Source organism: Aspergillus japonicus, assembly GCF_003184785.1.
Source record: "Aspergillus japonicus CBS 114.51 unplaced genomic scaffold BO86scaffold_7, whole genome shotgun sequence".
NCBI lineage: Eukaryota > Fungi > Ascomycota > Eurotiomycetes > Eurotiales > Aspergillaceae > Aspergillus > Aspergillus japonicus.
This window is the reverse complement of record NW_020291644.1, coordinates 713,963-739,598: the sequence shown is the minus strand read 5'-3', so window position 1 is coordinate 739,598 and position 25,636 is coordinate 713,963. Positions and strand designations below refer to the sequence as shown.

The following is a 25,636-nucleotide window of genomic DNA, read 5'->3' as shown; positions in this document are numbered from 1 at the left end:
GTTTCCACCATCTTAGGCACCAGCCTTTTGCCCCCACAGTCAAGACAACCTCGGATCAACTGGGCCCGAATCTTGGCTTCCATACACAATTAAAAACACAATATCTCGACGATAGAAACTGCCGACCGCGGGATCTTGTTCACTATCGCAATTAATGAAGTTGCAACTGCACACGCTGGTCGAGTGTCAGCTTCGCTCTTGAGGACGAACATACATCAACACCACCACCACCACTACCACTACCACCACTACTACTACCACCGCCACTATGGGACGATTCGGAGATTTCCTGGATCGCGTCCACCAACATGTCAAAGAGAAGTATGGAACACCACCTGCTTCTCCTCAGCCCTACAGTCCTCCTTCGAACCAGCCAGATGGTCATTGGCCGACACAAGAGACCGCCCCTACTTTCCCTCCAGGTTGGTTGATCTATTTCCTGGAGATGGACGTCCGCTCGCTTGCGGAAAGCCGCCTTGTTGATTAGTGACCCTAGGAGCAAGCCCTACGGTCGCCAGAACTGGACCACAGACAGTGTTTGCACATTTTATCGTAAGGTCTTCAGTGTGGATAACGACCAGTACAGTACTCAGCTAACTGCACTCTAGGTGGGATGCGCGGCTGCCATGACCCCCGAACAATGGGAGTCGGATATAATCGAGGCCCAAAAGTGCCATATTGATGGCTTCGCGCTCAACATCGCCCCCCAGGATAGTTACACCGACCAAGTCCTGGAAAATGCGTACAGTGCGGCTGAAAGAGTCGGGAATTTCACCCTTTTTCTTTCTTTCGACTATGGGTCGGGGGGCCCATGGCCAGTGGACCGTGTCATTCACACCATCAACGCCTTCGCACACCGCAGCCCCCAGTATTTTTATCAAGGAAGGCCACTGGTTTCCACCTTTATCGGCGTCTCAAGCGCCGGAGACTGGGTCGACATCAAGCGCGCCACGAATTGTTTCTTCGTCCCTAGCTGGCCCGACTGCGGCCCTGCCGCCATCACCAACTACCTCGATATTGTTGATGGTGCTTTCAGCTGGGATGCATGGCCCGTAGGCGCTGAACAGAAGAACACCGCCAACGATGAACATTGGATCCAGTCCTTGGATGGTCGGCCGTACATGATGCCCGTTTCACCTTGGTTCTACACGAACTTGCCTCAGTGGGACAAGAATTGGCTGTGGCGCGGCGATGATCTCTGGCACTACCGGTGGGAGCAGGTGATGAGATTGCAGCCAGCTTGGGTTCAGGTATGGGTCTATTCTAAACCCTCCTTCTTCGACAACAACTGACCTCAATGATCACAGATCATTAGCTGGAACGACTACGGCGAAGCCCACTATATCGGGCCCATCCACGAGGCCGGGGTCCCCGATGGAGCCGGTCGCTATTGTTTTGGACACCCTCACGACGCATGGAGGGCACTTTTGCCTCATTACATTGACGCCTACCGGAACGGCGGCGTGGTTGATCCCAACCAACCCCGACCTCACTTGTCCTTTGCGGATAAGATTGTGTACTGGTATCGCACGAACCCTAGTCATGCTGGCAGTACCAATGGGACGACCGGCAACAACCCGGGGGTGGGCCAAGAGGAACTGCACCCGGGCGAGGTATCCCAGGATCGGGTGTTTGTCAGCGTGATTGTGGGGAGCCCGAGCGAAATTCACATCCAGATTGGGGATGGAACGCCCAATATCGTACAAGCCTCGGGGGCGGGCGTTCATCACTGCTCGGTTCCCTTCGACGGAGAAACAGGACCCGTGAAGATCATGATTGTGCGCGACGAGCAGGTGATGGCATCGGCAACTGGACCGGCCATTACAGAGGAATGTCAGGATGGCAATGTGAACTGGAATTGTTATGTAGGTTCCAGCGATTAGACATCATGGATCGCTTATCGTGAAGGCCGTTTCCGGATAAGAAGGATAGCTGATTAGAGCGGATAATGACTGCAAATAAGGCAATAAGATACGTGCATCGCACTTAGAACGATAGATGGATGGATGGCCATGATGTCTGCAACTGCAGTCGCATTGAGAAGATGACTGGATGAGAGAAGGTGACGGAGGATACAAGGATACCAGGATACAAGAGGAGAGAAGGAGAGAAGGAGAGAAGGAGAGCCGAGGGACGATCACGATCATCATCTCCAACTGACTTCCCCAGCTGACTGATTGATCCACCGGAGCTCCGCCTTTCTCTCCGTGTCTCGCTCTCCACGCCTCTCCTCTCTCCTCTCTCCTCACTCCTCAACTCTTTCACCCCCATCTGCAATTATCCCTTCTCTATTCTCTCATCCCAATATCTCTACCTATTCTCTACATCTCAAGACACACTTTCAGCCCAAAGCCATCCTCTTCACTGCACAATGGCCAAGAAAAGCTTCATTGAGCTTCGAGAAGCCGCTCTGGCCCATCGCCCAGCCTCCCAGACCAGCCCGCTCCCCGACCATGTCTATCCCACGCGAGCAACCACGGTATCACCTCCTTCCACCGCCTCCTTCGATCCGAGTGCATACTCCCAGCCGTATTGTGATTTCATGACCGCGAACCCGACCATCTTCCACGCCGTCGATGCCTTCACCGCCCAGCTCGAAAGCAAAGGGTACAAGCGCCTGCACGAGCGCGAATCCTGGACGAACAAGCTCGTGCGGGGGGGGAAATACTACTGCACGCGGAACTCCAGCGCCTTCATCGCCTTCTCCGTCGGCAAGGAGTACAAGAGCGGCAATGGCGTGGCGATCGTGGCCGGACACATCGACGCCCTCACCGCCAAATTGAAGCCGGTGTCGAAGCTGCCCACGAAGGCCGGGTTCGTGCAGCTCGGCGTGGCGCCGTACGCAGGGGCCCCGAATGAGACCTGGTGGGATCGGGACCTCTCGATCGGCGGGCGCGTGCTCGTGCGCGACCCCAGCAGCGGAAAGATCGAGTCCAAGCTGGTAAAGCTCGACTGGCCCATTGCGCGCGTCCCTACCCTGGCGCCGCACTTCGGCGCCCCCAGCCAGGGCCCCTTCAACAAGGAGACCCAGATGGTGCCCATCATCGGCGTCGACAACTCGGACCTCTTCTCCACGTCCGCCGACACTCCGTCCGCCTTCCAACCCGGCAGCTTCGCCGCGACGCAGCCCGAGAAACTCGTCCGGGTCATCTCGCGCGAGCTCCAGATCCAGGACCCCCACACGATCGTCTCGTGGGAGCTGGAACTCTACGACAGCCAGCCGGCCCAACTGGGCGGCCTGGAGAAGGACCTGATCTTTGCGGGCCGCATCGACGACAAGCTCTGCTGCTACGCGGCGCAGGAGGCGCTCCTGGCCTCGCCGGACTCCACCTCGCCGGCCTCGATCAAGATGGTCGGCATGTTCGACGACGAGGAGATCGGCAGCCTGCTGCGCCAGGGCGCGCGCTCCAACTTCATGTCCAGCATCATCGAGCGCATCGCCGAGGCCTTCGCCGACCCCGCCGCCTACGGGCCCAACCTCCTCTCGCAGACCGTCGCCAACAGCTTCCTCGTCTCCTCGGACGTCATCCACGCCGTCAACCCCAACTTCCTGAACGTCTACCTCGAGAACCACGCCCCGCGCCTCAACGTCGGCGTCGCCGTCTCCGCCGACTCCAACGGCCACATGACCACCGACAGCGTCAGCCACGGCTTCATGAAGCGCGTCGCCGACAAGTGCGGCGCCACCCTCCAGGTCTTCCAGATCCGCAACGACTCCCGCAGCGGCGGCACCATCGGCCCCATGACCAGCGCCCGCATCGGCATGCGCGCCATCGACATGGGCATCCCCCAGCTCAGCATGCACAGCATCCGCGCCACCACAGGCAGTCTGGATCCCGGTCTGGGCGTCAAGCTGTTCAAGGGCTTCTTTGATCACTTCGAGGAGGTGGACGCGGAGTTTGCGGCCTTCTAGATCGGATGGACCCGACGTCCAAAGAAATATTCGGCTCGGGATGTATGAGGTTGGTCCGGTAGGGGGTAGAACCTGGTACGCTTTTGTCTAGACTATATTTAAGTTAGAGGAGGGGGGGGGGGGATGTAGCAGAGTTGCATTGCATACATGACTATGATCTTAAAGCTAGAAATGTACTCCACAATCTACACTAACATCCGGACGTGGGTAGGGAGATACAGACTCCTCCTTAGAGTTGAGATACTCAATTCGTAATGCTTATAGATTCTCAAATCCTCGGGGGTGCACTAGGTCCTCATCTAAACCCCATGCCACTCCCAGCGACTTGGTCACAAACTATGATTTATAAAGGACTATTTCATTTCCAATTCGACCAAAATTAATCATATCCATTCCATTACTGCCTCGATCATGCCAAAGACACACTAAGTAAAAAGGTACATATGAAGAGAAGAAAAAAAAAAAAAACAAAAACAAAAAATGGGGGTTACTTAGAAAAAAAAAAGAAATAAATGAACGGAGACCACCACAGCCAAGGCAAAAAGAAGGTAAACAGAGTCTGTGGTGACAGAAAATTCAAAAAAGAGAGAGAGAGAAGTGGGTATATCGTTTCCTGGATATATATACTGAACTAAACTGAACCAAAACGACCGTTGCTCTTTTTATTCGGGTTTCCCTCATTTTTACCTTCACAATTAGCCACAGCACCAGCATACCAGCACAGTTACGATTCATCGCATGCTATCCTAGCAGATTCCCGGCTCGGGGCGGCGACGAGGAGGACGAGCTGTCTCCTCGCTGCTCCTCGCGGGTGAACGCTTCCTTCAGGTCTCCTGCTCCTCCGGCGGGATGAGTTTCGCGGACCATGAGCTTGCCCTGGCCGTTGACGTCGTTGCCGGGCACCAGCGTGAGGTAGCGGTCGGCGTCGCCGGCGCAGTGGGCGTACTCGAGGTCGTCGAGGTGGGTGGTGATGGTGGTGGTGACGGTGGCGCCGGTGCCGTTCCAGTAGGTCGGGGCCTGGGCGCCGGACAGGGGCGACGTGCCGTAGGCTTGCCGGCCGCCGCTGAGGGTCGACAGGAGATGCGGCAGGATCCGCGAGACCAGCGGGCGGAGCGTCGGGAGGCAGGCGCAGATGATCCCGGTGTTGCATTCGATGGCGGACCAGGAGGCTGCGCCGACGTTGTCGTCTATTGTTCACGGTCTTGGTTAAACCTGATTGATTCTTTGCGGGGAACAGGGTCCCGTGCAGGAATCTAACTTACAGGTGGGATCAGATGAGTCGGCGATCTTCTTGAGCGCGACGAGGCGGCATATGCTGGTGACACAGACACTGAAGGTCGTGGTTGTTAGCGTTGGGGATACGGCGAGGGTCTCCGGGGGACAGCCAACTCACAATCCACCGATTGCGAAGATTGAGATCAGCGCGATCTTCTGTTTCTTCGGCAGCTCGAGTGCCACCAACGCTGGGATCGGGATGATGAGGATGACCAGGTCGGTGGTGATATGCATCGAGGCATTGGAGAACCACAGGCCCTCCGAGCTCAAACAGAACCCCGGGATCGATGAATCCCAGAACTTGGCCACGGGGACGCAGTTAAGGAAAGCACTCAACACAGCCCAGGTCCCGTAAGTAGCCAACACGGCAATCATGAGCCAGCAGATGCGTCGCATCCGTCTTGTTGGAAAGACACGGAAGTACTGCATCAGAATCGAGGCCTTGGCGCAGAGTAAGGCGGCGTTATAGAAGGGGATGGTAAGCCAGAAGGCCTAGGGTTCATGATGCCGAAGAGTCAGTGCCACTGATTGATTGGGTCAGGGAGCATGTTGCCCATACCTTCATTTGCTTCTCGAGAATGAGAGGCGGGATGTCTACTTGACGCATTCCCATCCCATTCAGAGCCTCCACAATGAACAAGCCCATGAAGACAAATGATAGGACCTGAAACACTGTCAGTTGAGTTTGGGTATATTGGGACTCGGGCAAGGACTCCAGCAGGGTCAGTACCAAGGCGATCAAGATCATCCAATCGTTGGGTTCCATGCGGTTCATCAAGGTTTTTCGAGTATAAATGCGAGCGCTGACGAAGATGGTTGCCAGCGTGGTGAAAACAACACTGACAGACAGCGCTTGAGCTCCTCGAGAGGACATGTACGATCCATTCGCTGCATCCTCAGAGCGGCTGACATGAAAGAGGTAGGTTTCCGTCATTGTTGCGTGCAGGACTGGTGTCCCATCAATGTGTCAGTGCCGTGTCTTCCCACGATCGACGATGGATGGCTCAATGGTATAACGGCCTCCGTGATGCTAGTCGGGGAGGTTCATACATATAAACCCTGGGGTCTAGGTGACCCCGATTAGCGACCGAGCAGTGTGTGGCATCTCACAAAGAGGGGGGATTACTCACAGGGAAAGGAGGAGAGGGTAGGGTTATAAACAGTTCTGGTCCTGCAGACCCTATAAACGGTCTGAAGGTCGAGATGCAACACAGACCAACACCATCATACCCGTGTAGATCTTCGCTCTTGTCTCAATCCTTCTCCGGATCTGCGGGCAGACGCTAAGACATCATGGGAGTCACAGAGAAGGAGAAGGCAGAAAAAGCAAGCAAGGGAGAGGGCAATCAAGCAAATGATGGAGAACAGCCACACTAAACTTTTAGTTCGATAGATAGTTGTCGGTGGAGAGGCCCTTGATTTCCCATCCGCTCTCCTTTGGTGTTGGAAGCGGAGTATTTGTTTGCCTTTCTGTGTGATATCGACCATTTTGGCTGCAACGCAGACTGCAATTAGGGCCGACGCACAGCAGAGGACCAAGCGACCGGTTCCAGCCTTCTGGTGTCACTAATGATGACAGTATCCACAGTCTATGGATGCCAAATCCCCCGAGCCAGTCAATTAAGACGAAAAGTGGAGCTGCGCGATAGATCGACGAGTTATTCCAAGACTCTCCGCCTCCCTTTGGTTGGGCGCAGATGAGGATTGAACTATGCATATGGTTTGATGTTTGCATATCTCATACGTACACAGCGTATGAAGTACAGTACTTTGCTGCGCCCTCGCCAGTACAGTACCTGTGCCCCCAGGTCTGGAGAGAGATCTCTGGTACAAGGCGTACCCTCCATGTACCCAAGAAATCTAGAGGGATGGCAGATGCAGGCAGATCGTGGATCCTGGATGGGTGTTTTACTCTCCTGACACTGGAGCGGAGCTGTCAATCCCCTTTCCCCCCGGCGCAGAGCCCAGGAGGGCTGCAGCAGGGATTATCTCCGGTCACCTTCCCAATGTCCAACACTTTCCCCTGGGGTTGGCATCTCCATCTCTTCACCCTGCCAAGGGCACTTCTAGCTTCTGTCGTACAAGGCAGGGACTAGACACCCGCGCAACATGAGTGCCGGAGAGCAAGGGATACGAGTGACGTGCGAAACTTCAGTTGGAAAGGGAGAGAGGGGAAAGTGGAGCAATCCCATGATCCCATTCTCTAGAAGACTGTCTGAGGTACTCCGTACGTATTGCGAAATACCTTGACTCTCCCCTTCTTGGTCGTGGCGATCTGTCATTTACCTCTTCTCTGGGTCTGCACGGAGATGAGCCACATGAAATAACGGACCTGCAGGGGGGGGGGGAGGTGGAGGGGGGGGATAATGGGGGAACAAAGTACCGAGCAATGGGTCTCTGAGTAGCCGTGCAGTACGGAGCACAGTGCGACCCGTGAGTTGACATGAAAAATAATGCAGGTCAAGAAATTGCGGTTGCTTGATTGATTGCATCGATCAATTGTGGTCATTGGCCTGAAACGCCGAAGGTAAATAAAGAAGTGATAGATCACATCCGCTAATGCGCCTAAGCCTTCGAACAGGAAAAGAACCAACCAGCGCTAATACTACCAGTCGCCATTAGATGATTCTGGTTGACTCACTCCTGTTGTCGCATTGTTGGGCTTCAAAACTTGTTGATTGTTGGAGAGACAGGCCAATTGGCCACAATGATGCTTGTTTAAGAAAACAAGCATGTTATTTGGCATATGCAGTGACTATCACAGCCGTGACTGCAGCCATAGTCTCACTTCAAACCGCATCAATTGGCTGATCGGTGCCTCCTTCTCCTGGATTGGCCAGACAGGTGATCTTAGCCGACATCGAACGCCACGTCTGTCGGTATTGAAAGATTCGAACTCTGTCCGTCGATAGTATAATTCAATGGAATCTCAAGGCTCCTGGATAGGCGATACGATGAGCCCTAAGCGCATTTTAGTGCTCAACAGGCAATGGTGATGCCTAGGGGTTTGGCTGGCTCTCCATTTCGACAACTACACCAAGTAACTACTTTTCTCGTTGGCAGGGCTCATATCTACTTCGTACTTCGATGATTCATGTCCGACTTGACGAGAAGCAGCGCTAGGCAATGTATCGCCATGAGGTGAGACCATGCCAGGATGTGTCAATGTCGCGCCCTGGGTTTAAAAAGAAATCGGCATGAACCAGGCATGGTGAGGTGAAACCAAGGCAGACACGTGAAGACTCCATCGCCATGTGACAAGGTCGTGCTGGTCGACATTTTTCGCAAGATCGCAATCAAGCCCAGCCCAGCAATCCAGCCTCTCGCGATGAGGACCAGAAGATTCCTCTGGCGGCATCAGCACCTTGTTTTGCATGAGGCTGTATGGCTCCAGACCAATTGTGCATTGCCTCAGGCTGCATAGAACCTGAGACTATATGGAGGGCTTGCATGATGTCTCTAGTTCCTCAGTAGCCCCGACCAGATACCAATATCTTCCTACCTGTCAGCGCATCAGCTGCAATGCTGTCAGTCACCCTGCAGTTTATCATGGAAGCCTGCATTAGCCCATCATGCCAAACAAAAAACAATCATGACTCCGTCCCTGGAACTCCGTCTCCGTTCTTCCGGCTCGCCACTCACTGTAACATCCATCTGCATTTTGCTCCACAGCATGGCCACCACGGTCGCAGCAAAGGTACTTTTGCGTTGAGCGCGCCGTGCGGACTTGGTCGGGTCGAGTCATGCCGACTCCTTTGACTTCGAGCATTTTGGGATACGAGACAGACAGGCCCTTGCTCAGTCGGAGAACTCCGTGCGAAAGCGAGCTATGCATGCAATCGTCGTGATTCTGGAGAACCTCGTGTGGTTCTTGCTTTGAGGCAGACGCGCTCTTCTTATTTTTATGTAGGAAAAGTATGTGGTTAAGTTTCTTGCTTTGCAACTAAGATGCCATGTGATGTTTTCTGGAGCTGTCTTAATGACAAGTCGAGGGGTTGGTCGAGTTGACCTGTCATTGCCATGTGATTTGGAATCTATGCAGCTGCGTAACCAGGAACGGGGAAGACATCAATGGCGTTGATATGATGCGTCCAGATTCCACTGGGCTAATATACTTCAAACCAAATGATGCGGTTTCGATTCTAGATAGAGAAGATGTATAACACTACCTCAGTAGGCGAGTTTTGAGAAGCAGACTGAAAGATGTGGTGGAATAGAGAATGAAGGGGAGATGAGAACCTTGAAGGAAAGAGTAGGGAAAAAGAAAAGACGCTAAGATAAGGATAAGCCACGCACAGACCCAGTGGGAAAATCCCATCGCATTCAATTTCCATCTCCGACATCAACAACTTTTCCCCCTCAATCTAGCATCCAGAATTGTTACACTGACCGTCGGCGACTTTCTCCTTGGATATCATTTCGGGTTCTCGACTATATTCGACCGCAATCATGGCGGACTTCACTGCTCCTGCCACCACAACTCCCAAGCCCGTCCACACGATCGTGCTCGATGCCGGCCCAATCCTCAAGAATACCCCGCCGCTCTCAACCCTTCTCGCCCAAAGCGAAGAACTCCTCATCACCCCCTCCGTTGTGAGCGAAATCCGGGATCCTGCTGCTCGTCAGCGTGTTGAAACTCTCTATCTGCCTTTTCTCAAACAACGGACCCCGAGCCCTAAGAGTGTCGCTGTGATCAGCGAGTTCGCCCGCAAGACTGGTGACCGCGCCGTGCTTAGTCGAACCGATCTTGAGGTTATCGCTCTTGCCTACGAAATCGAGTGTGAGCGGAACGGTGGCGATTGGCGACTTCGCAGCGTACCGGGTCAGAAGCAGGTCAATGGCAAGCCGCCCGCTCCTGTTGTTGCGCAGGAGAACAAACCTGAGCAGGAAACCGACAAGCCTGCTGGAGAGAAGGTTGAGGAGGCCCCCGAGAACAAGGATACCGAGGTGAAAGCAGAGCGTACGGATGTTGACGCTGTCGCCGAGGAACTGAAGGACGCAAAGCTGGAGGACCAGCATGATGCCGAGAAGCAACCCGAACCAGAAGTTGTATTCTCAGAAAATGCCGAGCTCCCGGCAGAGGACGAGGAGGAAGGTTCCGATGAGAATGATGACGATGACGATGGCTGGATCACGCCCTCGAACTTGAAGAAGCGGCAGGCCCGCGACGAAGCCAGTTCTGTGTCGGCGGCGCCTGAGCCCAAGGTCATGCAAGTCGCTACGATGACCACTGATTTCGCCGTACGTGCCTCGCACAAAACAACAGATTCATATACTGATTATATATGCAGTGCCAAAACGTTCTTCTCCAGATGAACCTGAACCTCCTCTCGACCACCACCCTACAGCGTATTCGACACCTGAAATCCTTCGTCAAGCGCTGTCACGCATGCTTTTCCACCACCAAGGACATGAATAAGCAATTCTGCCCGCGCTGTGGCAAGGATACGCTCACTCGGGTATCTTGCACGACGAACTCAAATGGGCAGTTCACGATGCATCTCAAGAAGAACATGCAGTGGAACAACCGAGGAAACGTCTACAGCGTCCCCAAGCCCGTCCATGGCAGCTCGAATGGGAAGTGGAAGGGCGGCGGTGGAAAGGGTGGCTGGGGTACGGAGCTCATCTTCGCAGAGGATCAAAAGGAGTTCAGTCGCGCCACTGCGGAGCAGAACCGCAGAATGCGAAAAGAGCATGACCTCATGGACGAGGATTATCTCCCTAGCATTTTGAGTGGTGAGCGTAATAAACATGGTCGTGTGCGCGTCGGAGCTGGTAGGAACGTGAACTCAAGGAAGCGGTAATGGCCTGTTCGGGGTTTCGTTTATTTCTTTCTTCCTTCTTGCATCACTTGGGACTGGCGCCTAGCAAAAAGTTTGATGATCCTCTGGCTATTTTCAGGGGTCTGGATGGCTACGGGATTATGACGGTGATTGACTTTCAATGACTTGGATAGACATGCTACAATTAAGATGCACTACGCAATGGACATAGATGGAACAAGTGCCTTTCCGTTAGTAAATGGTAGATTAGGACCGAGCTAAATCACCAATAAATGGGTAGCAAAAATGATAGCACTTTTCCCACCAGTGAAAGAATCGGGCACCGCACAAACTGGAAAGAGAGAAAAAGGGTTTCATCATCCATTCAAAGACCATTGATAACACCATTCGCCAATAAATGATTCAAAAGCACTGTGTGTATATCAAGCGACTACTGCCTCATCGTCTCGCTTATTACAACTGAGCAGCCTCCTTCTCTGTAGGGTGGGGTTAGCTGGGCTCATGGCATGTGCGGTCTCGGGAGAGCTCATACCAGGCTGCTGGGTGAGAAGCAGACCGTATCTCTTCTTGAGAGTGACACGGTGTCTGTACGAGAGACGCGATGTCAGCACTTTTGCATGTGGTGAAGATGAACAATGATCTTGGGTTCTGTGGTCCGAACGCACCTGGAGTACTTGTCATCGGGAGAGAATCGGGCAGGGTGGGCCGACTTGGTGGTGCGACCATCGAGGACCTTCTTCAAGGTGTAGATGCGCTTGCCATCCTCGCCGAGAGTGTACTAATTCACCAGTCAATTTCCCTGCTGGACAGAAATCCTTGTGGTGCACATGACGAGTTGTGCAAACATACCATAAGATGCATCCTAGAGTCGAGCGGTTAGCACCAACATTTGCATTCGAATATCTCAGTCCGAAGACAACTTACTTGAATGAATGTTCGAAAACGGTTGTCGACTTAGAAACAAAGGCAGAAACGAATGTCGTCGCGGGGTTAACTTTCAATTGCAAGAACAATCTTCACCAGCTCCGAGTCCGCAGGAAATTTTTGGCGCCGCAGAAAAACGCACGGACTCGGTTCACCGCCCGGGGAAGGCTAGCTGAGTCAGCCGGCACATTCCATTTAAGGCTGGCCAAGCGACTCTCTTTTTTTTTTCTTTCCTCCTCTTGTGTTATTGTCTGAGTGTCGATTATCGACTTTTTGTCTGCACAACACGATCACAATCTTCGGATGTTGGCAGCGACGAGATAGAATCTCGGTTCTGATGCTGATGCGCATCTGCTATATCATATTCTTATGATCTGGAAAGAGCCTATCTCTGCTGTTATTGATTCCCTCCTTTGTGTAATTCCACTCGTGCAGGCAAATCAACCCAGATCTTAGGGAAGATTTCGGGTAAGCTATAGCTAGCAAAGCAGCTTTGATTGTGGGATCGATCTTGCAAGAGGTGGTTCGGGATTCTATTCATTTTCTTCGGTGATGATGACATACCTAAAGCTTAGACAATGGCAACTTTGATTTCTTCGCTGTCGTCGATGAAGGCTTTATTTGACTACAACGGTATCTGAGAAGAATATGAATAGCATCCAGGGCACTCTTGAATCCGTCAAGCACTATGGCTGTTCAATATCGTAAACGAAGAGTTGCCTGCTGACTCTTCATCAGTAGTTAGAATCAATCTATCGAGACTCATCAATCAATTTTAATTTATCCGTACCATATGGCTTCTTCATCTCCTGTCCCTAGCTCTTCTCCTGGTGCTAGCTCTGGCCCTGCTAGCATCAAGACCGCATCCCAGACAAATGCATCGCCTGCTCGTCGTCCGCGGCCGCCACGGCCCAACTACAAACATATCCATCGCTTCCCTTTCCCCGTTGATGTCCATCCTTTGCCGCCTCTGATCCCTCATAACCCATTGTCGATTGTCAGCGTGCTGTTGTCATACTTGACATACCTCATTGCACCACCCCAACAGCATGTCTACACGGCTTATTTTGACTCTGCAACATCATCTGTCCATGTCACGGACCCGGAGGCCATCCGAGCTCTCTGGGAGATGGGCTTCTTTGGCAAGGGCAATCTCAGTCGGAGTGAACCGAGCTGGCTGGAGCGAGAGAAGAAGCGGCGCGGAATGCTCGGTGGCACTACAAGTGAGGAGGTCACCCGGCAGCGCCGGACAGAACGTCGCGAATTGAAGATGGATCGGGCTCGCATGGAGAAGCTGGCCATCCAAGAACGGCTGAAGGCTGAAGCAGCCGCCCGGCAAGGCGACAATTCGTCTGTCGAGCAGCCCTCTCAATCGCCGCCCGCAGACGCATCGGCAGAGAAATTCTCACTGAGAAAAGCTAAAGAAGCGAGGCTGTTGGACTCGCAGCGTTCAATCGCACAGAACGGCGAAGTGCCGCCTCTTAATACCCCCGGAGAGCAGCTCTCCAATGGTAGCGGCAAGACCGTTCGATTTTCCCCGGTAGTGCAGGCAAAGGAATTCATCTCCGATTCGGCTATCCTGCAGCTTCCAGAGGTGATAGCAGAGGAAGACAAGGCTGGCGGCGCAGAAGAGGAGCCCGCCTTGCAGAACGAAGAGCATCTTCACCTGTCGAACGAGGAAGCCTTCTTTCTCGCTTATGGACTTGGTGCTCTGACGATTCTGGACGACACACGCGAGGCCGTCATAACGACCTCGACTTTACTCCCCCTGTTCTGCCAGCATGCCGACTTCCCGCCCCGTGGTCCGTCCTCGGAAATGAAGCCCGACGACACTTTCCTGATCTCTTACGTCGTGTACCACCATTTCCGGTCGCTAGGATGGGTGGTGCGATCCGGTGTGAAGTTCGGGGTCGATTATCTTCTCTACAACCGTGGCCCGGTCTTCTCACATGCTGAGTTTGCGGTCGTGGTCATTCCTTCCTACACTGATTCCTACTGGTCAGAGACGGAGGAGCGCCGGAAGCACTGCGAAAAGCAAGTGTCCCGTAGCTGGTGGTGGCTGCATTGCGTCAACCGTGTTCAAGCCCAAGTGAAGAAGAGCCTGGTGGTTTGCTATGTGGAAGTGCCGCCGCCAGCCCCGTACGATCTGGACGAGCCATCCGAGACTGATATTGGGAGACTGCTTGCTCGTTACCAAGTTCGAGAGATAGTGATACGCAGATGGGTGCCTAACCGTACTCGCGACTGATCCTGTGGGTTTCCTTTCCTTCGTCTTATATTATCATAATAACTGGGCAGTGGCCTAGTGTTGGATGAATGCCTCCTTTGTAATAGCTCCACTCTAGCTCAAGTTTTACTTCCTATCCCACTTGAGTAATCATGTATAATAGCCCAGTGTGACGAAAGTCGTGCTCTGTTTCTGTATATCTGATCTTTGCCTTGACTACTCGTACAATCAGCATGGCCTAGACTCAAAACGGTAAAATTGATCGCATATCACGTGATCTACGCGTCTCGCGTTTTGTGGTTCCGGAGCGCAGTGATTTGGATGTCATCGACTTCAACTGTCCAGCTCATCAATGCAGCCTCGGCGCCAAGTTCCCTAAATCTTTGGACTGGGGCATGGGAATGATGTGATAATACTCAGCAGAAAGCCCAAATTCTACGGAGTGTACGGGACTATGGAGACCCAAGAAGATAGCATCGACATCGCGAGGCTGCAGCGCGTCGCGTTGGGCCAGGTGAGTGACCACTTCAGTGGCGGCGGCGTCTCTGATCCAGTCTCCGCATTGGACTAACTCGATTGATTCTGGGCAATTTGAAAGGAATTCATACATTCGCAATTAATGGCAGAGTATTCTGTATTGAATGATCAAGATAACGGTCGACAAGGACTTCAACAGCAATTGCCGGCCGACGACAAAGAGTGTGCGCAGAAACCCTCCGAACCTGTGTCAACGACCTCGTCATCCAGTCTAGCACAGAATGGCGCCAGCGTGAGCTCACCAAAGCTACCCTCTTTCGAAGACCGCCCCAGCAGCCGCGCGGCAACTCAGCTGGGTAAGATGGGCTCCGCAGAAACGCTCCCGTCGGATACACAATTGATCTCCCAGCGGGTGTACGATGAGATCATTCGCAAAAACCAGGAAGAAGGTCCTGTTATGAACCATGACAGTAATATGGGGGATCAAGCTACACTTATGACCCTGCATGAGGGGGACAGCGGTCATCTTGACCTATTGGCGGGTTACGACAACGTTAATGCAGAACTGGTTAACATTGACGATAACGATGACCGGAGCAGCTCCAAACTAGGGGAGTCATCGCCCGCGCAGTATCAATCAAATCTGTTTCCTGAATCGCAGCGATTCGTGATGAAGACTCCTGCGACTGCTGTGAAGCGAGCTCATTCAGACGGCCTTACTACCATTTCGCCCACTGTCTTACGGAACCCTCTTGCGACAGATATTGGGTCGAGTGGTGGAATCATGGCTCTGAGCCAAGTGTTCAGAGCTACCCAGGCGCCATCCTCCCCGCTAGTCAATCGCCAGCAACATTCTGATCTTGTATCGGACCGGCCCTCACCCAACATCCCGATTCAGAAACACCCTCTCGCCGCAAATCTGTCCTCCCCGTACGATCGTATGGCGGCAACCTTCCCGCGGGACTCTTCAGCGCACAAGCTCAACTATATTTCTATGCAGGAATCTCAGGCGAATCGTGATAAACTGTTGAATGAGAGGATGACTCGTTCGGCGGATCATGTGTTCCCTGGTGACCCAAGTGATGACGACTTTGGCAAGGAGCCTAGCTTTGTCGAACGCATGAAACGGCACCGTACGATAGACGAGGAGATAGCACCCCAGCTTGCAGGTCTTACGGCACCTGCACGGTCGGAGGGTACCCGAAGCAGACAAGCTAGCAAGGGTTCGTTGTCACCACAAGGGGACTTGGGTCTGCAAGTCTGGAACGATGAATCTGCTGCAGAGAATGATGGTGAGCAGAGGGCTGCCTCAGATCCTACTGTTCCGCAGCGGGGAGGCTCGAGCGAAGAAGAGACTGAACAAGAGCAAGAAGACCACAGGGGTCAGTCCATTCCACCATCCGAGGAGCATATTTCTGTGACAGAGGAAGACAAAGAAAATTGTCTTGATCTAGCAGCAACTCCTGTTGCCGCCACCACTAGCGCACATGATCGTCTTTCGCAAGTCCTCGCCTTTGATGGTAGCACTTCACCAGCTCACGCAAGCCCAGAAAAGCAACAGCTTCAACCACATTTAGCTCGCAATATCACCCACTTGGACGAGCCCTATGAGCTTAGCAGGTCGTCACAGATATCAATCGTCAAAGATTCTCAGCGCTCTCCCAGGCAGAGGGAAGCCGACGCAGAAGTCGAGACGAATCGCAGCCGAAGAACATCACATTGTCCGGACTCTCAGGTTCAGATATATCCTACATCGGACATTGACAGGATCATTTCCTCGCCCACGAAGCAAGTTCGCATGCAATCTTCCCCGCCCGCGGAATCGCGTCGTCTTGGATTGTCGTTTGAGCTGGGTGAAGTCCAGGGCATGAATGTTGGAGGATCGATATCCGGCAGCCCCCAGCGCTCTCCCACACCGAAAGCCACGCAGGCTCCAGAGGGCAGCTTACTAGATTCGAGTAATACAATGTCTCAGCAGCCCAGAGTTGTAGGTGACAAGCCTTCAACCTTTGATTTCCAGGGTAAATCATCGTCGATGCCCTCTCGCGTGGCTGAAACACCAGTTCCCCCTATGGACCTTGCGGATGTGGTGCCAACGACCAGCATTCCGGGGACTAGTCCCAACCGACTGGGGAATCAAGGATGGCCCACCGACATGAACAATAATGAGACAGCGGATCAGGAAGATGATGATCTGCCGCCGGTATATCAGGTCGCGCATGAACGGGCATCGCATTCGCATCAGGTCGTCTTGAACAGCACCTCGCCTTTGAAGCCATCCCTGACCTCAATTTCGAAGCTTCTTTCAAGCCCGAGTGGGCGGCAACGGAGGGCACTTACGGAGATTGCTGCTGATGCCTCACCGAAAGGAGGGACTGGAGCATTTAATCCAGACATTGATATTATGTCAGCCGATGACTGGGAGTTCAATGCTGCAGTTGCCAGGCATCAAGACTCGCCGAGGAAGAAACGCCGAGGTAACGACGGACAGGGTGTGATTGCTTCTGATCCTATTCTTCCAGGGACTCTTCGTCTTACCAGTCGTCTTGTACCTCCCCAACCTGTTTCCCAGGGTCTTGTTGAACCTGCGACGACGAGAACTGTGACTGAGGTGCAGATGGGCATGCAGCCAGACGCACAGCAGGAAAATCTGCAGAGCAAAGCAGCAAAGGCTTACCAGAGACGCTCTAGACCTCCTCGGAGCGCGGACAGTGTGTGGGATATGGACGATTCTCCTCCGCGAACCTTCGTTCCGCGCAAAAACAGGACACGGTTGCTGCCTCGTCCACAACCGTTGAATCGACAAAGGCCTGTAGAGACTGAGCGAGGCGGATCACCCAGCAAGGAGCGGCCGGGAATTGCGCAGCAACGCCAAGCAATCAGCCCTGTGCCTGAGGAGTCACGCAGCGATATCACGAGTCAAGATCCGATAGAGACGTCGCCCACGGGCAGTCCTGCCACAGATAGTATGCCTACGGTCGAACCTGCCATGCCGTCTTTGACTGAGAAAGTCCCAGTCGCAGCAAACCAAGTCTTCGCTCCCTGGTGTGGAGCAAAGCGTGCGTACTATCCGGCGACATGTTTTGGTAAGCCATTCGGAACGTCGCAGTCTCGGTATCGGGTAAAATTTGAAGACAGTGCACCTGTGGACATCCCGATGGGAGCTATCAAGAGATTGGAACTTCGTCCCGGCGATGCCGTCAAAGTGGACATGCCGAACGTGCCCAAGGTCACGCATGTTATTCGGAGCTTTGTCCGCAAGCTGAGCATAGACGAGATTGAACAGGGCGCCGCGAACGGGGTGATTCCCATGACGGATATTTACGGCTATTCAGCTGTGATGGTAGGCCCAAAACAGCGCAAGAGTCTTCCTAATGCTGGCTTGGCCGTCACTGAGAGCCTCATTGAAGTACCAATTTCAAAGATCTACCTCGACACGATTCTGTGGAACCAACTCAAAGACCGCTCCTTCACCTATATCTCCGAGCCGGTGTTTATTGAGCGCGGCGCTCCAACACCATCGGAGAAACATTCCACGCCTATTTCCTCTCCTGGCGCGCGCCTGTCACGCAGCATCCGCTTCTCAAACGGCTTATTCGCCGGAATGGTCTTTGCTGTCTCTTTTGGCGACAACAACGACGCCAAGGCTCGCGTGGTAAAACTGATATTAGAAAACGACGGGCGCATCTTAGAAGATGGATTCAACGAGCTTTTCGATTTACCGCTGAACGCCCCCGTCGCCACTCCTACCAAGCAGCCACCCACTAAATCAAACACACAACATGACCTCCTCCAGCTCAGCAGCAGCGCCGCAGACGTAGGCTTTGCCTGCTTGATCGCGGACAGACATTCTCGTCGATCAAAATACATGCAAGCTCTAGCACTCAACCTCCCATGTCTCTCAGACCGCTGGGTTGAAGACTGCGTCGCACGAGGGCGGATCATCGACTGGGAGATATACCTCCTCCCCGCCGGGGAATCAACATACCTCAACGGAGCAACCAAGTCACGAATCCTTACGCCGTACCCGGCCACCGAGGCACGACTCTCAGAGACCATCGCAGGGAGACCAAATCTCCTGAACGGACAGTCCGTTCTTCTAGTCACAGGACGCAGTGGTCGCATCGATGAGGAGCGACGCAAGGCCTACCTGTTCTTGACCTATGCTCTCGGGGCGTCGCGGATCGAGCGTGTCTCAGACTTGAAGTCTGCTCGAGCCATCCTGAACGCACAGACAGAGGAAGGGCACGTCCGCAAGCGCGGCTGGGATTGGATCTACATCGATGACGATGACAAGCCGTCTGCGAGAGCGATGGCCTTGAGCTCGGCTGGAGTGTCTGGCTCTGGCTCTACCTCGCGGAAACGGAAGCGGACCACCAAGCTCATGGAGTCGGTAACCGGCGATGATCTAGGACTGAGCACGAATGTCAGGATTGTGGGGAATGAGTTCGTCTGCCAGAGCTTGATTCTGGGTCGACTGTTCGACCAGTGAGTGATTAATGGCTGTCTCGTGGCATGTACTATGGCTAGATATGGCATCTCCAACCGCGTTGGCTACTAATTCTCGGGGTTTTCAGGGATTGGGTTTTGGGGGGGGGGGGGGGGGTTTGGACACTTCACTTTGGGCGCATTTCGGGGGTTCTTCCTTTTGTGCAATGTTTCGGGCCCATGATAAAACTTTGTCTTCTGCGGGATTTTAGGAGTGTTTATGTGCATATACCCTTCTTGTGAGAATTTAGCTGCGCAATCCACTAGTTCGATAATAACAATCACGACAATTGCTCTTGAGCCACTTGAATAAGTGTTCTATTCGCACATGTAGGCGGAAACAGGGGCATACTGGAGACATCTTATCTTATAGTACATGAAAATTGGAAATGGACAAGCAAACACCCGATATAAATAAAACCCCATGACTGTACGCAAATGCCAGAGACGAGAACGAGAAGAAAGAAAAAGAAATTCACTGCATGCAAGGTGACCAAGTCATATCACGGACGTAGAGCAAGCAAAACAGTCGAGCGAGCAAGAAAGGCGATAGTGGACTATAGGACCCTATCAATTACAAGATGAAGTCCAAAAACCCGGCTTTCGAAAAAGAAAAGAACCAACGGCCTGGGATTTTCCCCGGCTCCGTCTATTTCTTCGCCTTCTTAGCGGACTTCTTGGAGCCCTTCAAGCTCTTCATCTGGGCCACGCGCTCAGCCTTGGCCGTCCTCTTTCGCCACGCCAGCCAGCGGTTCTTGCGACGATGGGGCAGGGCCGTGATGCCGGCCTTCTCCGCGGCCCGACCGATCTGCCAGTTCGCCTCACGGTACATGTAGCCGGGGCGGAAGCGCAGGCCGGCCTCGGCGTCGACGGCGGACACGTCCCCGACCGTCGTCCCCTCCGCGGTGACCTCGGCCACCAGGTCGGACTGTTTCTGGTTGTTGGTGGGCAGGTCGGCGGGATCGAAGCGCACGGCGACGCGGCCGAGGCGGCGGCGGGTGGGCGCGTTGCGCGGCGTGGGCAGCGTGCCGTCCTTCTCGAAGACGACGCCGATGAACTTGCGGTCCGGGTGCCGCTCCGGGTCCAGGTAGTACCTCACGTAGCCGGACTGCATGCTGTAGATCGTGTGATCCCGCCCCATGCCGCAGTTCTCCCCGGGGTACCACTTTGTGCCCCGCTGCTTGAAGATGATGCAGCCCGGCACCACGTACTCGCCCGCGGAGCGCTTCGCGCCCAGACGCTTGCCGGCCGGATCGCGCGAGTGTCGGTTCGCGGTTCCCTGGGAGGCGTGCGAGGCGTGACGGATTTGTTGCTGGGTGAGGAGAGTGAGAAGGGAGGTCGTGGTGGGCGGGAGGAGGCGGGTGGTGTTGGTTCTTGGTAATGTCGTGGACGAGGAGGAGGAGGAGGAGGGGTTTGTGAGGGCGGAGTTGAGGATGGGTCGGGAGGAGAAGATCGAGGTCGAGTACGAGGCGACGCGAAGGGTGGAGGGCGCAATGGCTCGTTCTAGAGCCCGGAAGGGCGCCAGAACTCCACGGGGTTGAAACATTGCGTGTAGTAGCGGGAAGGGAGACGACCGCAGCCTGGTTTTTCCTCGGGCGTGGAGAAGGGGAAAATGAAGCTATCCAGACCGGCGGCTTCCTTTTTTTTGCGGTATGAGAAAAGGCTTGGCATGGTTGGGCAGTCACGTGTTGCTATCGAAGGGCCAACTGGCCGTCTGGATCTATACAGTATTAATGACTTCCCGCTGGCACGATTTCTAGTGGACTTCTATTGCCTTGCAACTTGACGAAGGAAATACATTCATTCAAAATGCTCGGCTGGATCAAATCTTTCGGGCTCCTTGTCCTCCTGGCGTCTGTCGTCCACGCCCAGTTCCAATTCTTCGAGCATATGTTTGGCGGCGGCGGCGGCGGCCATCAACATCAGGCTCCGCAAAATGTTCCTAGCGATAGTTCTCGGTATCAGAATCAATGGGAGTCAGGTGAGCTTGCGGATGCCGATGGCTTTGTCGTTTGCATGATGTTGCAGATTAGAGCTAACATGAATTTTCCCTTAACTTCAGCTCACTGCGATCGCTACCTGTGCCCCGGAACCCTAGCATGCGTTCACTTTCCCCACCACTGTCCATGCCCGCATCCCGATGTCGAAGAGAAGATTGAGCTAGGAGAAGGGAGTGCTGTCTGCGTCTCTAAGGGAGGGTTTAAAGCCGGCGAAGCTGCGCGTAAGGTCGAACTGGCGCGCAAGGGTCTTTTGTGATTGTATGCGGGATATCGGTGGATTACTGCATTCTGTTAAGCTACGCGACGGCTACGGAGCATGTACTGGGACCTTTCGCAGGTTGAGAATAGGTTGTCGAAGTCTGCTTTGCTTGACTTCCAGGGAGCATTTTGGCTGGATGAGAGCGAACGTCTAATCACTACGCGAATGGCTATCAATACCCTTCAATAGCTTTGCCTCAAAGGCTCGATGGATTCAAACGTGGCACATGTCTCCCCAGCTCTATGTCAGTACAGTAAATAGGTGCTCAGGATGCCTCACTATGATAGCGCATTCAATCGTTTTGACTCAGAAATAATATAGGCTCTTGGGGTTGCTGATGGCGCATAATGTACATCGTTTGCGAGAGGATCTAGCGAGGATCGACAGGTGGGTAAGATGCGTATTTTGAGGACTCAGGCGCAAGTGCATTGTTCCAACACAACGAGAATGCCTTGGATTTAATCAATTGCAACCAGATTAATATCCTAGAAGTGTATCTATGCTACTCATGCAAATGTAGAATCAAGCTTTCATGTAACAATACTGCGGCGAGCTGATAACGATCTATAGCCGCCGATGCGGGCCTGAGGCGAGCACCTCCGTCATCAACGCCGCCATCCATGAATTTCTCTTTCCACAATCTAACTATCACTCAACTCATCGCGCCATTTCACACGATATTCTTCCACAAAAACATATCGATCCTCTACCTACTCTAAGGTCATTGGTTTTGCCTATCGCAAGATGTGGAGTGCCATACTCCGACCATCGCATGCGCGATGCTTCCGAACGCCCGGCCGGGCATTCGCCAGTTCATTGAATCGCGGACGAGTCAATCCTCGTGGCCCTCGCAATTCAATTCGCAGACCAGAACCCATCAGACGAGATGTGCCATCATCGCAACTCTCAGATCCACAACAACAACAACAACAACAACAACAACAACAACAACAACAACAACAACAACCTCCCCCTTCCGACTCACCAAATCCCCACTACGATCCCTCTCAGAACACTCTACTTGCCCCCGTTCACATCCCCGAAGATCCTCATGGAGTGATCAAAGAGAGCCACCCGGCAACTTCCATCCTGGCGAATTCGGGCCTGGTTGTCCAGCGCCAGCTAGAGTTGATGAATGTCTTGATGTGAGTGTCTTCTTCCGCTGTACGAGTCTATGGAGGCTAACGTTTGCTCTCTTGCTCGCAGCGGGTTTGAACAAGCCAACAAATATGTTATTATGGATGCTAATGGAAACCATATCGGTTTCATGGCTGAGCAAGAGAAAGGCATGGGAAACATGATGGCGCGACAGTGGTTCAATACACACCGAAGCTTTGTCACGCATGTCTTTGACAAACATGAGAACGAGGTGTTGCGGGTGAGTCTTACATGATGGAGGCTATTCAGCTCGAGTGCTAATACAGCAATCTAGTTCCACCGCCCATTCTCATGGATCAACTCCCGTATCCGTGTCTACGACCCTCTCGAGGTGGCCAAGAGTGCCCATTCCACGTCCACGGCACTGCAGACCAATTCCGCCAACTCACTAGCTCAAGCCTCTGGTGATTCGAATGCCCGCGTTTCGTCCCTCGGTTTCGAGGACATGCGAGTTATTGGAGAAGCCCAGCAACAATGGGCTCCGTTACGTCGCAAGTACAACCTGTTCACGTATCACCATTCGCCCAATTCGGCCTTGGACATGGGAACGAAAACACTACCACTCGAACAGACCGGCTTGTCAAGTTCCCAGCAAATGCAGCTGGTTCAGTCTTCGCAGGGTGGTCAGACAACGGGTGCCTATAATCAGTTCGCGTATGTCGATGAGCCTTTCCTATCGTGGGACTTTGCTCTTCGTTCTGCTGACAGCCGGCTGATTGGCTCTGTCAACCGGAACTTTGCCGGGTTTGCCCGCGAGTTTTTCACGGACACTGGTGTTTATGCCTTGCGGATGGACTCTGCCTCTCCTAGCGAGCAGACTCCCGAACAGTCCGGCGCAGTGACTGCAATGAGTCTAGACCAGCGTGCTGTCATGCTGGCCACTGCAGTCAGCATTGACTTTGACTACTTCAGCCGCCATAGCGGCGCCGGTGGCTTTGGCTTTATGCCCCTCTGGTTTCCTGGTTTCGGCGGAGAGGCCGCCGCCGGGGGAGCTGCCGCGGGAGGTGCCGCCGCAGGAGGGGCTGTTGCTGGCGAGGCAGGGGCCGCTGGAGCTGCTGGGGCCGTGGGAGAAGCTGCTGCAGGTACTGTTGGTAGGGCTGGGGCTGGGGCCGCCGGCGGCTTAGCCGATGGTGCAATGGCAGGCGCAGCAGGTGCCGGTGCCATGGCGGGATATGACGCCATGTCGCGGGGCGTGGGAGGAACTCCACCAGCTTCCCCTCCCGACTCCCAAGCTACACCTGGGGGTCAGCAACCTCCGGCACAAGGTCAGACGGGTCCATATGGTGACGTCTGGGCGGATGAACCACAAGATAAACCCGCGGATCATAGAGAGGACCCGTGGGCGGATGAGGAAGATGACGGAAGCGACGGGGGTGACGGTGATAGCTGGGACTTCTTCTGAGGAGCATTATAAAGTCTTAACTCGCGGTTTACAGACGTGTCACAAGGCATGTTGAGCCGGTATAGCTTCGACAAACCAAAGAACATGCTGTGAGAAGACCGACCACCTGGATGTGAAAGTTGTCAAGGTGCTCACAGTGTAGAGGCTAGTCAGTCATTGACAAACGATGGTCAAGAATGACTGCCATCTGGATGACAATGAGGACCGATTAGCATATCAAAGAGCATTGCATTCAACTGCTCTCCTGAACCGCCCGAGCACTTGGTATAGTTCGAGTACTCCAGGTTACGCACGCTCTCCTAGTACAAGGGTGTTGACGAGACTTGGAAAGCCAGGCTAGTGGCTTACATGCAGATGCAAAATGAAGGCGTCACCACTCTACATATTCAAATTCTGTCCCTGGCTATCGACTATAATTTCTACCATGTCTTTCTACTAAGAATTTCTACTATAATTGCCGATAAGCAGTTTCGATAGGGCCGGGGCGATAAGGACGGAACTTCGTAGCCTGAGGCAGCCACCTTCCACTCCCCCTCATCAATCAATGGATGCGTTCATCGATCGGATTCTTGGATTCTTGGATTCTTCTTTGAATGGACAATACCTAATCAAAGTGGCAAATCCCGAGAAATTGAATCACATTTCTCCAATTGCCCATCTTTCCCACCTTTCCAGTATCCAATCTTCCAGTCCCGTCCCTTTTGCCCCTCACCTTCCCTTGCCAAAAGGTACATTAAGCCCCCCGTTTGTCTCGCTCGTACCAGCTCCCGGTCATTCTCTCCGCACCCGGAGCTCATCTTCCGCGTTTCCCTCTTTATCATTTCTCCCCCCCTCAAAACCCTCCCTCTTATTTTCCCACGGGCACATTAATTTCTTCTTGATCTGTCCTGCACAGCAAGAACCAACATACATTCTCTTGAAAGATCTTTCGTCGGGCCACTTTTTCTCTCACACAGAGTCCCGCCCATCATGTCATCCGTCGCACAGAAGCGCCTCTTCCACGAGTACAAGAACCTGTCCACCAACCCTCCGGATGGCATCACCGCTGGCCCCGTCACGGAAGATGACATGTTCCACTGGGAAGCCCTGATCCAAGGCCCGGAGGGCACGCCGTTCGAGGGCGGCGTGTTCGCGGCCGAGCTGAAGTTCCCCAAGGATTATCCGCTGAGCCCGCCGACTATGAAGTTCGTTGGCGGTGGAGTGTGGCATCCCAATGGTCAGTACTTTTGTTGAGCTCTATTTCTCGTTTCTATCGCTCTAACTCCCTACGTTTTTCCATACATGTGCGAGCTAGCAAACTGACGTGGGCTGTGATTGTTACAGTGTACCCGAATGGCACCGTCTGCATTTCCATCCTCCACCCCCCCGGTGACGATCCCAACCACTACGAACACGCCTCGGAGCGCTGGTCCCCCATCCAGAGCGTGGAGAAGATCCTCATCTCCGTGATGAGCATGCTCGCCGAGCCCAACGACGAAAGCCCCGCGAATGTCGAGGCGGCCAAGATGTGGCGTGAGCGACGCAGTGAGTACGAGCGTAAGGTCCGTGATGAGGTCCGGAAAGGCTTGGGGTTGTGATCGTCTTGCCTGCCTGCCTTAGGGGGGGGGCATGCTTATTGGGGCTATAAACTTCACAAGACAAGAGAAAAACAAGCAAGCACGGGCTGGCTAAAATATATAGGAAGGCTGGTCGTCCTTCGTCTACACGTGCGTAAAACCATTCTTTTGTTC

At 53.5% G+C, this 25,636-nt stretch overlaps 11 protein-coding genes across 11 annotated transcripts; 7 read left to right on the top strand and 4 right to left on the bottom strand.

The window, feature by feature from the left end:
• The first annotated feature begins 134 nt into the window (after positions 1–134).
• BO86DRAFT_386639 (glycoside hydrolase family 71 protein) lies at positions 135–2,131 on the top strand. The gene is made up of 4 exons (XM_025671387.1): positions 135–422; positions 497–552; positions 609–1,250; positions 1,308–2,131. The coding sequence occupies exons 3-4, from the start codon at positions 627–629 to the stop codon at positions 1,881–1,883; spliced, it is 1,200 nt and encodes a 399-aa protein (XP_025530999.1). The 5' UTR covers positions 135–422; positions 497–552; positions 609–626; the 3' UTR covers positions 1,884–2,131.
• Positions 2,132–2,251: 120 nt separating this feature from the next.
• BO86DRAFT_386637 (M18 family aminopeptidase) lies at positions 2,252–4,001 on the top strand. Its single transcript, XM_025671386.1, has one exon. The coding sequence runs from the start codon at positions 2,372–2,374 to the stop codon at positions 3,911–3,913; it is 1,542 nt and encodes a 513-aa protein (XP_025530998.1). The 5' UTR covers positions 2,252–2,371; the 3' UTR covers positions 3,914–4,001.
• A 653-nt stretch (positions 4,002–4,654) lies between these two features.
• BO86DRAFT_396732 (uncharacterized protein) lies at positions 4,655–6,122 on the bottom strand (the record flags this gene model as incomplete). The annotated part of the gene is made up of 4 exons (XM_025673424.1): positions 4,655–5,100; positions 5,176–5,243; positions 5,307–5,680; positions 5,748–6,122. 4 exons carry the CDS (start codon positions 6,120–6,122, stop codon positions 4,655–4,657), a joined length of 1,263 nt encoding a protein of 420 aa, XP_025530997.1.
• A 113-nt stretch (positions 6,123–6,235) lies between these two features.
• BO86DRAFT_213013 (uncharacterized protein) lies at positions 6,236–6,780 on the bottom strand. The gene is made up of 2 exons (XM_025666857.1): positions 6,319–6,780; positions 6,236–6,254 (listed from the first exon to the last, which is right to left on the bottom strand). The coding sequence occupies exon 1, from the start codon at positions 6,674–6,676 to the stop codon at positions 6,413–6,415; it is 264 nt and encodes an 87-aa protein (XP_025530996.1). The 5' UTR covers positions 6,677–6,780; the 3' UTR covers positions 6,236–6,254; positions 6,319–6,412.
• A 2,586-nt stretch (positions 6,781–9,366) lies between these two features.
• On the top strand, positions 9,367–11,182 carry BO86DRAFT_386635 (rRNA-binding endoribonuclease). The gene is made up of 2 exons (XM_025671385.1): positions 9,367–10,429; positions 10,480–11,182. The coding sequence occupies exons 1-2, from the start codon at positions 9,638–9,640 to the stop codon at positions 10,990–10,992; spliced, it is 1,305 nt and encodes a 434-aa protein (XP_025530995.1). The 5' UTR covers positions 9,367–9,637; the 3' UTR covers positions 10,993–11,182.
• A 9-nt stretch (positions 11,183–11,191) lies between these two features.
• On the bottom strand, positions 11,192–11,990 carry BO86DRAFT_407492 (H/ACA ribonucleoprotein complex subunit NOP10). The gene is made up of 5 exons (XM_025674273.1): positions 11,896–11,990; positions 11,821–11,833; positions 11,637–11,749; positions 11,504–11,556; positions 11,192–11,447 (listed from the first exon to the last, which is right to left on the bottom strand). Exons 2-5 carry the CDS (start codon positions 11,830–11,832, stop codon positions 11,425–11,427), a joined length of 201 nt encoding a protein of 66 aa, XP_025530994.1. The 5' UTR covers position 11,833; positions 11,896–11,990; the 3' UTR covers positions 11,192–11,424.
• Positions 11,991–12,688: 698 nt separating this feature from the next.
• BO86DRAFT_376692 (uncharacterized protein) lies at positions 12,689–19,091 on the top strand (the record flags this gene model as incomplete). The annotated part of the gene is made up of 3 exons (XM_025670549.1): positions 12,689–14,034; positions 14,546–14,636; positions 14,799–19,091. The coding sequence occupies 3 exons, from the start codon at positions 12,689–12,691 to the stop codon at positions 19,089–19,091; spliced, it is 5,730 nt and encodes a 1,909-aa protein (XP_025530993.1).
• Positions 19,092–19,346: 255 nt separating this feature from the next.
• Positions 19,347–20,683, bottom strand: BO86DRAFT_386630 (mitochondrial 54S ribosomal protein bL27m). Its single transcript, XM_025671384.1, has one exon. The coding sequence runs from the start codon at positions 20,631–20,633 to the stop codon at positions 19,737–19,739; it is 897 nt and encodes a 298-aa protein (XP_025530992.1). The 5' UTR covers positions 20,634–20,683; the 3' UTR covers positions 19,347–19,736.
• Positions 20,684–20,835: 152 nt separating this feature from the next.
• On the top strand, positions 20,836–21,635 carry lcl2. The gene is made up of 2 exons (XM_025677035.1): positions 20,836–21,068; positions 21,150–21,635. Exons 1-2 carry the CDS (start codon positions 20,897–20,899, stop codon positions 21,341–21,343), a joined length of 366 nt encoding a protein of 121 aa, XP_025530991.1. The 5' UTR covers positions 20,836–20,896; the 3' UTR covers positions 21,344–21,635.
• Positions 21,636–21,997: 362 nt separating this feature from the next.
• Positions 21,998–24,273, top strand: BO86DRAFT_446089 (scramblase family protein). The gene is made up of 3 exons (XM_025676494.1): positions 21,998–22,491; positions 22,553–22,724; positions 22,779–24,273. The coding sequence occupies exons 1-3, from the start codon at positions 22,091–22,093 to the stop codon at positions 23,904–23,906; spliced, it is 1,701 nt and encodes a 566-aa protein (XP_025530990.1). The 5' UTR covers positions 21,998–22,090; the 3' UTR covers positions 23,907–24,273.
• Positions 24,274–24,875: 602 nt separating this feature from the next.
• BO86DRAFT_376688 (E2 ubiquitin-conjugating protein UBC7) lies at positions 24,876–25,483 on the top strand (the record flags this gene model as incomplete). Its single annotated transcript, XM_025670548.1, has 2 exons — positions 24,876–25,122; positions 25,230–25,483. The coding sequence occupies 2 exons, from the start codon at positions 24,876–24,878 to the stop codon at positions 25,481–25,483; spliced, it is 501 nt and encodes a 166-aa protein (XP_025530989.1).
• Positions 25,484–25,636: the final 153 nt, after the last annotated feature.